Source organism: Rutidosis leptorrhynchoides, chromosome 2, assembly GCF_046630445.1.
Source record: "Rutidosis leptorrhynchoides isolate AG116_Rl617_1_P2 chromosome 2, CSIRO_AGI_Rlap_v1, whole genome shotgun sequence".
In the NCBI taxonomy this organism is placed as follows: Eukaryota; Viridiplantae; Streptophyta; class Magnoliopsida; order Asterales; family Asteraceae; genus Rutidosis; species Rutidosis leptorrhynchoides.
The window spans coordinates 413,342,476-413,354,243 of NC_092334.1; the positions used below are offsets into that span (position 1 = coordinate 413,342,476).

The 11,768-nt window shown below is 33.5% G+C and overlaps 1 protein-coding gene across 1 annotated transcript; it reads right to left on the minus strand.

The window, feature by feature from the left end:
• Positions 1-367: 367 nt before the first annotated feature.
• LOC139889155 (exocyst complex component SEC3A-like) lies at positions 368-7,732 on the minus strand (the record flags this gene model as incomplete). The annotated part of the gene is made up of 22 exons (XM_071872120.1): positions 368-761; positions 846-935; positions 1,011-1,076; positions 1,152-1,220; positions 1,328-1,436; positions 1,541-1,638; positions 1,737-1,818; positions 2,668-2,747; positions 2,831-3,001; positions 3,098-3,159; positions 3,261-3,366; positions 5,081-5,245; positions 5,537-5,611; positions 5,734-5,814; positions 5,896-6,024; positions 6,119-6,250; positions 6,464-6,565; positions 6,762-6,866; positions 6,956-7,073; positions 7,160-7,296; positions 7,455-7,557; positions 7,659-7,732. Coding segments are annotated over 22 exons (2,265 nt in total), but the record flags the coding sequence as incomplete, so codon positions are not given.
• Between the last annotated feature and the right edge of the window lie 4,036 nt (positions 7,733-11,768).

Here is an 11,768-nt window from a genome sequence, read left to right on the forward strand (position 1 = left end):
TTCATACTACCTTCGTCCCATATTAATAGTCGCAAACAAAAAAAAACACAGCTTAAGAAATATCATCATTACAGTGTTTTTTTTTTTGTTGAACAATACAGTGTATTTTTTGTTACTTTAGAGTTTTACCTATTACTTATTATTCTTATCTGTTTATGGAAGCGGACTATTAATTTGGAATAACCCAAAATAGAATAGTGGACTATCAATATGGATGGAAGGAGTGGTAAATACTTGGACAAAATTTTAAACCAAGTTGATATTATAACTTTATTTCAGAAAGTAATAATTCTTCAAGGTAGCATTTTAGACCCAATTCGTTAAGCTGAACACTTCAGGCATAAACATATTAGAAAAGGATCCTGTCATAACTAGAAGCATATTCCTTTGCGAAGTTAGGAAGAAAATTCCCCTTATGATAATGAACAAAGAAACAATATTAAATCTAAGTGATTTAATTTCACTAACACAAGTTTGAACCCGAACACCACTATGACATAAAGGTATACAAGACGAAATGTAAAGTATCAACGACGTAATCTTTGTGTCCCACCCAAGTGAACCTGATCATAACGTCTGAGATTGCAGTCAACGAACTTACGTTCGAGTTTCAAGATCAATAATCTAAAGATTCGGAATAGACTCCAACTCTACATCGACGCTAAGAGGTCTCTGATTTCAGTTACAGATGGAATGTTTTCATTTGGGTAGACCTTTGAAGCAAGTTGAGCAAAGCTATCATACTTGTCCAAAAATTCTTTCTGATATGCAAGAGTAAGAAATAAAAGAAAGTATAATTAAAAATAAATAAATAAACCTTATGTAACACTTGTAGCTAAAGATACCTTGCATTTGTCCCATAATGTAGGCATCAATTCATCAGAGGTCATGTTTTTTATCAGTTTTTTATGCATTGCAGTTATGTGCTTGTCCACCTGCGCATGAAAGTAGTCTCGTTAAAGTATCTCAAAAAATTACATTCATGGTGAGAATTATATTGTGAAACTTACCCCGGATAAACTGGATTTAACCACCTTTCTAAGATCAGATTTTGATAATCCCACTTGAAATTGGATCTGTAATTATCGAAAACTAGCATCTGTTAAACATTGAGTACTTAATTATTGTTATGAAAATATAATCACAAAGACCTCTTCTGGTGAATTAGTTAACATCAGATCCTCAATTCTTCGAGCAAACTGGAAAAGACGTTCAAATTGCTGCAAACATTGATCAATCAGAGTTATCATTATAATAGCTAACAGAAAACATATTCTTAAACTTTAAATCAGATATGTTATAGTGATATGGAAATAATATTACTTACATAGTATATGACAACGCTAATTTGACGTGTACAAGATTGTTCATACGATTCACTTGCTTGATGATAAAATTTTGCTAAAGTTGGCACGCAGTTGGCCAATTCATACAGACTGCATATAACTGCTTCTCATCAGCATCTAATGGTTAATAAACTTGTAAAAACTAACGTAAACTGTAGTGTCATTCTTCGAGATAAAATAAAAATAATTAATACCTATTCTGGAACGCAGCATAATTCTCTAATAGAAAAATATCTGAGTGTTTTACATCTGCCTGCGCAATCTTGTCCAGTGTCACAAACATTATGCCAATCTGTCGAATAAATTTACCATCGATTGAGCTTTGATTGAGATTGAGATACAATCTAAGTCATAGTTGTTTTCAGATTAGAAAGTAATAAAAGTACTCACAATTTTAATATAAGCCTGATCAACCAAATCTCTGTATTGTCCCTGGATATAATGCTCCATACGCGTGGCAAGCAACGCAAATCTAAACATAAGCAATATAAAATGGAAATAGTCAGTGTTGTAAACAGCGGCCGTCCCTTTTTATTCAAAAACGTCTAATTAGTCGGTCAACGCTAGAAAGTCAAGGTCAAAGTCTGTCTGAGTCGGGCTTCAGTTGGTCAAAGTCAAGGTTGGGGTCAACTTTATTTATTTATTTTTTATTTTTTATTTTTTTTTTATACTTAGATTTTGTGCCATATACATATCATTAAAATATTTACATTTGAAATATTTTTGTTCGAAATATTTATGTGTAAAAAAAGGGTAAAAGGAATAAGGATTTTCCTTGTTCGGGCTACCCGGGAGGGCGAGTAATCCGACCCCATACTCTGATGCACGAAGCCTAGCAGGATTACTCCCAAGCTATTGGATTCGAACCTGAGATCTCTTGCAAGAACTCAGGGCATCAACCACTGAACTATCTTCGCCTAATTCTTTTGAATCCCGACCCGCTTTTTCGCCACTAACTAATTACATTACGACAACTAAACAAACTTGGTTGACGAACATAGTTTATGCGCCGCTAATGTAGAAGCTTGTCGAGCATTTGACAAACTCACACCATCCATTTCAAATGGGATTGATGGTAATATATATGTTAAATATTTGTATGTGTAATATATATGTTAAATATATATTACTAAAAGTCAATGTTAGTCAACGTTTGACTCGACCCTGACTCGACCGACTCGTCGTTTCAAAGTCCCGACTGACGCGTCTCCGTCTCGCAACTTTTCCAACCTTGGAAATAGTTAACACATAACACAATTGTTTGTTACTAATAAAGGCGGAAAATTTTAGTTATATGAAATCAATTTGCAGCATTAATTACCTGTGTACGAATGGCATGATGCCTGTTTGTTTAACATTTTTGTCATTTTTTTCTATCTGATGACGAGCATCATCTACAAACTGCAATACATGTTATAAGTTAATCGATGAGTATACAGCAGTTTCTAGATGAATTTATATTTAAGATGATATTTGTAACGCACACGCGTAAACAGTGAAGTAATTCTATCTTCCAGGGCATCAAGTAAGAGACGAACATATCCGGCTGTTTCCGCTTTAAGATCAGAAATATATTTCTCTGTTACACCGTACATCGATACACAGATCAAAGGATCAATCTTGTGAGCCCAATCCACAATTGCATAAAAGTCTTCCTAAAAGTCAACACATAAAACAGATATTAAGGGTGCGTTTGATAAAACAGAATGATTAAGTTCTAAATGGTTCAAGCATAAACATAACGTAATTACTTGTATTCCGTCTAGTAAATCACGCAGAGACTCATTTAATGCCCCCATATCCAGTACTGTACCTACATATTCCCAGGAAAAAAAAAAAAAAAAAAAAACTCAAATTAGTTTAAGATCAATTTCACATGAACAAAAAAAAACAAAAGCGACGTATAATAACTACCCTTGTTACTGTCATTTTCATCAATCTCCATATCTAGATCTTCATCATCTTCGTCATCATCATTTGAAGAAACCTCGAAGCGCATAAAGAATGATAAAAACGAACTCTGCATTTCAAGTAGCAGTAAAAGTTAATATATATATATATATATATATATATATATATATATATATATATATATATATATATATATATATATAGTGGTAGGATCAAGGGAAAGTAACCAATCGGTGGAAGCAAAACTTTTTTTTTTTTTTTTTTTCGTTTTTTGAAAAAACTTTGTTCACGAACATTATAGATTGGATGAAAATATGAACATTTAATAAAGACACTTTGTGAGAAATGTTTTTATTTTGGCGGGAAAACGCTCGAAGAAGTAATATATAACAATTATCGTGTTTTTCGAGCGTATGTTGAGGTTTTAGATATTAGGGTTTAGATATTAGGGTTTATAGGGTTTAGATATTAGGGTTTAGAAATTTAGGGTTTAGGGTTTAGATTTAGGATTTAGATTGAGTTTTTAACACGAACGGTTTAGAGTTTAGGGTTTAAGGTTTAGGGCTTGGGGTTTTGGGTTTAGGGACTAAACCCAAAACACCAAACCCTAAACCCTAAACCCTAAACTCTAAATCGGGCTAAATTTTGCTTCACAAAACATGAAGAAAAAAAACGTTAACATTCTTCACGATCAATATTATCTTGAATGTTATTTTTGTCGATCGTTTTTCCGCCTAAATAATAACATTCATCACGAAGTGTCTTTTCTAAATGTTCATATTTTCGTGTGATCTTGATGCCTGAAAAAAAAATTCCAAAACAAACGGAAAAAAAATTTTTTTTGCTTTCCCCCGATTGGTTACTTCCCCATTGATCCTGCCCCTATATATATATATATATATATATATATATATATATATATATATATATATATATATATATATATATATATATATATATAGTGGTAGGATCAAGAGGGAAGTAACCATTCGGGGGAAAGCGGGGGGAAGCAAAAACTTTTTTTTTTTTTCGTTTTTTGAAAAAACTTTGTTCACGAACATTATAGATGAGATGAAAATATGAACATTTAGTAGAGACACTTTGTGATAAATATTTTTATTTTGGCGGGAAAACGCTCGAAGAAGTAATATATAACAATTATCGTGTTTTTCGAACGTATTTTGAGGTTTTAGCAATTGGAGTTTAGATATTAGGATTTAGATATTAGGGTTTATAGGGTTTAGATATTAGGGTTTAGAAATTTAGGGTTTAGATTTAGGATTTAGATTGAGTTTTTAACACGAACGGTTTAGAGTTTAGGGTTTAGGGTTTAGGGTTTAGGGTTTAGGGTTTGGTGTTTTGGGTTTATGTAATAAACCCAAAACACCAAACCCTAAACCCTAAACCCTAAACCCTAAACTCTAAATCGGGCTAAATTTTACTTCACAAAACATGAAGAAAAAAAAACGTTCATATTCTTCACAAACAATATTATCTTGAATGTTATTTTTGCCGATCGTTTTCCCGCCTAAATAATAACATTCATCACAAAGTGTCTTTCTAAATGTTCATATTTTCGTGTGATCTTGATGCCGGAAAAAACAAAATTTCAAAAAAAACGAAAAAAAATAAAAATTTGCTTCCCCCTGCTTCCCCCGATTGGTTACTTCCCCATTGATCCTGCCCCTATATATATATATATATATATATATATATATATATATATATATATATATATATATATATATATATATATATATATAGAGAGAGAGAGACGAAAAGAAAACCAAAACCAATCATATGAGAGAAAATTGTCTTCGCACCTCATCAACGAGAAGCGGGACAAATACTGCTAGCATTTTGGAATAAGTTTCAGCAATCGTCGAAGTGTCTACGTTCGGATTGGGCGCTGTGGGGCCCTCAAACCATGCACTTTGAACTTTTGGTGGTTTAGTACCAGCCCGGAGCTCATTAGCAAACTCACGAGTCTGAAATTAGAATCACAAAATAATTTTAAGCACGGTTTTGTTGAAGTTTCAACTTTTTGGCCTAGTCTGAGATGATATTATATTATATTATATTATACTACTATACACTACTTGTGGACAATTGATGAACAGTACCTTTGGTCAGCATGACGTCATAGATTCTTTTAATATATATAGGGCAACCATTTTGTGTAGCAATATTTTGGATATATCATATATACATATGCAGCATGTGCATTTACATTTTACATTTTATTAATAAAAAAAAACTTTATAACTCGATGACCTTACCTCACGTCGTAAAAGCTGATTGAGGGAGCTACAATAAGCTTTTCTCAAAGGAGCCAGGCTACTTATATCAAGAATCTGAAAAGAAAAAAAAAGAAAAAAAACAAGTAAAAGTATAAATATGTTATTTATAATCATAATCATAGTTGTAAACCAAGAAATGTTTATTTTCAATTATGTATATTTTCCATGTAATTAACCTTCAGGTGTTGCAACAGACGGGCGTAAATCTTGCATTTATTGTGTAGATCAGAATGATCAGGCTTCTTTAGTTGCCCGCGCTGCGTAATATCAGACATTAATAAAAAAAACAAAACAAAAAAAAAAAAAAGTGAAGAAGTTGAAAAAAAAAAAAAAAAAACCTGAGAGAAGTTTCTTTTATCAGTCATCATAGACTCCACCAATTTAACAAAGAAGTCGCTTAAAAAACCGCACGATTTTCGTACAAAACTCAGTTTTGTTATGTCAAGTTCTGCTTTCTTTTCTTTGAACTGTGACAGGATGCATAGAAATATACCATTTTCCACTTTTATAAAAAATATAATAACAAAAAGTAAAGTATTGAACGATATTGGCTGTACGTACAGCTCTAGTTTTTGCAAAGCGCGGATCCAAAGCCTCAAAACCGCGTACAGCTTCATGAATCCAATCACATGCTTCAATATATTTACTCATGGATGACGCATCAAACGTGCCTTCAGCTAAACAATCGGAAACCTAGAATGCATACAGCGCGATTAAACTTGTGATTGAAAATTTGACATTGGTTTTAAAGGATTTTTCTAACGACAGCCTTGCACAAACCACTTGTACTTTTTAATAACCACCATGTGAAATTCAAAATTAACCAATTTGTACAACACATTAATGAACCTTAACGACAGCCTGGGTTGTCGTTAGAAAAATCCTTGAAAAAAAAAACACACTTACTTCTGGAGGAATATGCAGTTTTTCAAGAAGCTTATCCAGTTCCACAACTAAAGCTTTGTAGTTTATAGATTGCTGTTCCAGCTTGTTATTGCGTGTTTCTATCTGAAACCACAATAAAATTAAAGAAATTTATGATTCTATTGAAGAACCTTTTTATGAAATTTATTTGTAAGGCTCAATTAGTCAACGTCCGAAGAGAAGAAGAACATGTGTGAGCCTGAAATTATGGGAAATTCGCATATTTTTATACTACGGTAACAGAAAAATATTGTACTATTGCAGCATAATATATCATTACCGCCTCAATGTCTTCTCGCATATGTCTGAGTTTAACATTAAAAAGCGCCAACCATTCATCCATGTCTTCTGCACAATTTATGGCCGACTCGAGCCCCTGCAACACCTGCAGAAACCGAAAGCACACGACGTAGTGAACAACTCACCAAACATTTGGCAGAAATTTGATAACACAACATTATATGAGTGATTTACCTCATCTACCAAATGCTCGGTTTCTAAAATCGCATGCACATTTGCTGCTTCCAAAGCATGAAGTTCTCGTTTTAACCGTTCAGAAAAGACTTCGGCTTCCCCAATTCCCATCACATATCTGGGCATATACACAAATAAAAAACAAGTACACAAATAAAAGTATAAAAACATATACACAAATTAAAAAAAGAAAAAAATACGTACGTGCCTAGAAGAGCTTCCATGTCCTCCTCTTCAGCTTGTGACACAAGATCATTTTCAACTGTAACAGCAGACGCACCTCCTGAAAGTACATCTCCATCTTCAAAATTCTGTTGCTTAGAACCTGTCGATGTATGTTCCTATACATATACATACCAAGCAAATTGTTTTAAACTACGGATATAGAATGAGGACGAATTTATGCTAAATCTATAAGTATCACCGATTTCATGCTATTTTATAAATAGTAGATGTATCTAGCTAAATAAATCATGGGAGTAAGAAAACGTCTTCGCACCTTGGCCCATAGAGCCAACTCCACAATATCAATACCGACAACCTTTGGTAGTTTACCCAGTGCATCTTTGCAAATATGAAGTATACAGACCAACAGACGATTCCTAAACACGAGAAAATGCAAGAAGATATTGATAGACTAAAGTTTAATATATAATTTAAATAATATCAACAGTCGAGGTAAATGGAACAGAGAAAAAATCACCTGTCATCGAGATTGCGCATGGTCCACTGAATAGGAGCAACTCTTTGGTTTCTTATATTATCAAAACCCTGTATATATACAGATTAATTCATGAAGCAAGCTCATTTAACAGAATGCAACATTCAGTTTTATTTTTATTTTTTTATTTTTTTTTGGCATTGATAACTTGAAAGAAGAGAATAATAATACATGGGCAGAAATGAAAAAGAAAAAAAAAAAAAAAAAAACCATTACCAGCATAAATGTGCATCCACTGGAGTCACTTGTTAAGACCTCAATCTTCGCAAGACGTTTCAGCTTGTATATTTTTGCTGGCTACACAAGTAGGAATTTTTGAAACTAATTTGAAAGATCAGAACAAGTACACATTTAACTATTAACAGAATTTGTTGATTCTGTAGGGTTGCTCCTTGCGTAATTAGTAGATCGTGATTATGTGCACATTGTATGTAAAACAAAAGAGAAAGACAAACAAACAAACAAAAATAGTTGGGGTATATACCTCAAGCTCTCCACCATTGCCAGTATACTTTAAAACTCGTAAAAACGCCTTTGTTTGTGCACCTTTATGTTGTGCTGCATAAACCACAGGCATTTAGCTTAAAAATAACGTCAATACAGAAAGTTAAACATGACTAATTTAACCATCCAGGCATAGCCTGGGTGGCCACCAGGACTTCCAATGAAGCAAGAGGTCACGGGTTCGATTCCCTTCAAGGCAAAATACCTTGGGGCGAGCTCCATTTAGTGACTGATTGACTAGAGGATGCTTTGCCTGGTAGCGGTGGAGGCCTGGCTTGCCGTTTACCCGGGGTTTACCAACTAGAGGGGAGCCATTATGGCTCGTCCGGGTTCCTCGTAAAAAAAAAAAAAAAAAAAAAAAAAAAAAAAAAAAAAACATGACTAATTTGGGAACATCTCTTTAGACTGAAATTCCGGTAAATATGTTTGATAATTCTATATTATATATTATATATTATAATTATATTATATACCACATCAATTAAAAAAATCAGAAGCTACTGATGCAAGCAACTTACAGGACCAAAATCGAAGATAGCAGAAAAAAAAAAAACACTTTATTACATATATTTTCCTTCTAAATGTATATAAAGGACTCATCCATGTAGACGTTATGTTTCTATATGAATCTATGCAGTGGCGATTCCAGGATTGTAATTCAATGTCGTCTCGAAATTTTTTTCAGTACTAATTATATTAGAATGCTATTTTAAAATAGTTTACCTTCAAAAAAATTATGAATTCAAAAAATAGATGGGGTCCGACTTCCGAGTAGTATAATTTAATGGTATGCTATACAATTTAAAAGAAACTGAAAAATATATGAGGGCATACATTTAAATTTAGTTGTGTGTACTATACAATTTAAAGGGAATTTTCTACTAAAATTTTTTAAACAAGCGGTGTCCAGTCACCCCACAGATCTCTACTTAGATTCGCCTCTGAGTCTATGCATATTTGAATCGATAACATAAGCACCAGAAAATGGCAACCATTTGTTATGAGTTATGAGTATTGTTGCCGCTTACTCCAAACTCAATCACTAATGCAGTTGTATCTCTCAGTATGGATATATCAATATTATTGACAATTAATTAATTTAATCAATAAATTTAAAAGATAATACATTATATAGAGAAAGATGTGATAAGCTTACTAGAGATTGCAAGAACCCTAGGTTTAGCCATTTGACTTTTACCACCTATTTTTCCTTTACCCCATGCACCTTTGCTTTTCGCAACACGAATCGACATTATAATCTTTTGTTTTGTGCCTTCAATAGCCGCTTCGCACGCTCGCTGCAGCTCCTTATCATCTGCGCTCGATTTCGCCATTTGATTTGTTTCTACCTTTTCTGTTGTTTCCTATCTGAAACCCATACATAAATTTTGGTCAGATTTTCATTTTGCGATATCTATATGAAAATGGCGATCAATTCAAAATCGTTTTCTTCATAGCAGAAGAACCAAATGTACGGATCCAAATTGTTTGTTGTGATTCCATGCACGTATTGATAGATGGTCTTAGTTTAAGTATACTACGAAAATGGTCCCTGCTTTTATACACAACAACAACAACAACAACAACAAAACCCAATACCTGCTGTATGGAGGAGGTAAGGTGTAGACAATCCTTCCCCTATTCGAGAATAAAGACAAGTCATTTCTCAGCCCAGAGTAAAAACACTCTCAAAAGTAGAGAAAGTCATCCCTCTCTCTATTCGACGGATAAAGAGATTGCTTCCGAATAGACCTCTGGCCAATAAGTAGGAAAAAAATTTAAAAATAAAATAAAATTAAAATTGAGACGCCATGAAAATGTTAAAATCAAATTTTCATGAGTTATAAATCCTGCCTGAAAATTTAATTTATGCTCTAAGAGTCAGTCAAGTCGTCAATAAATCGACGCTTGCTGTCGACTCAATAAATCGTCTCTGCTATTATACTTTTAAATTAATCCCTTAAAAATTATTCATAGACTATAAAATAAGTAGGCTAGTACGGAGTAGTATTTTTTTAAACATTTTCAAGATGAACTTTAGGGACATGTACATAATTTTATTGATCACACGTTGATGATCTATGCCTGGCAAACAGGTCGGGTTGGGTCAGGTTAGGTCAAGACCCAAATGGGTTTGGGTCAAAACGGGTATGAGTTGAAACGGGTCTGAATTTAAATGGGTCAAACGGGTTGGGTCGGGTCCCGGGCTGGGTTGGGTCTGAGTGGGTCGAGACGCAAACGGGTTGGGTCGGGTCGAGAACCATTTTGTTCAATAAAATTTTAGTTTTAAATATTTTATTATTATTATTATTTTATTTTGAAATGCATCGTGCAACTAAAATTCAAAATTTTACAGCTCGACCCGTTGGACCCATATACAAGACCGGTTGTACCCGTCTCTATTTGTTGGACTTGGTAGATTTGAACCTGATCGACCCATTTCTTATTTTTTTGTCTAAGACCCAATATGTTAGTAAAAAACTCATTGGACCATTTTTTAGGGATGCGAATCTCAAAAACTGAAAACTTTACAACTCGACTCGTTTGATTCATATGCAAGACCCATTAGACCCAAATTGAGCACTTTGGGTTTGGTTTGCCAGGTATAATGATTACGATATACTCCCAAACAACCAAGATCAATACTTGTTTCTTATCTATAATAAAGTTTTCGTACCCATCTAACTGTACTGTTTCGGGCGACATGATTGCGTTTAATATTCAAGTGTATATATATGATACTTTGCTCTGTAGGTACATACTGAAGGGAATCAAATTATGAAAGTTCAGTATACATGTTGGTTTGACACTTTGACTTATAAAATAACATTAGTTCAAACCTCTTAAGTTTAATTAGTACTAGTTTTTCGCGATTATGGAGACAACTCAAAAGGTTATTAATAGCGATAAAATTTAGTAACAAAGAACAACCTAAAACATCCATTGGGCTTCCAACAGCGAAAAAGTTTGGTATTTGCATAATTGTCTAAATAGAAACCAATATAATCAATGACACCCAAATTGCCTTAAGAAGAAACAACAAACCAATCAGACAGATAGTAGCACCGTGTTGACACGATAAATAATGCAGAATGCCATGGATGACTTACAAACCCTTTTCAATCCAACAGCAGCTGTAACCTACTATTGCACCAATTAATCTATACTTTTTTGGCAAATAAGGAATATATTATTAGAAATCACCAAATACAACGAAATGGGTCAGGAGCAAATTCAACCCAAACAGAATACAGCAGGGCAAACAACCCAATAAACCAAACAAACCAACACCACCTAAACCATAACACAAGCTAGAGGGTCTTTAATATTTTAGATTTCAGGCCTGCGTACAGGGTTGTTAGTCATAAAAGGGAACATTTATAAGAACCCATTCCAGCTGAAAGAAAATTCGTTAGGAAGACAAAAGTTCGCTTATGAATACATCTTATGACATTAGCATTCTGAAACATTTCCCAGATATAGTTACCGACAAAATAGTTAATTAAACAGAAGCTATGAATATACAATGAAGGCATAGATGAGGATCCAATAAACAAGGTGAATACAAACTCTTTAAAGAATATGAAC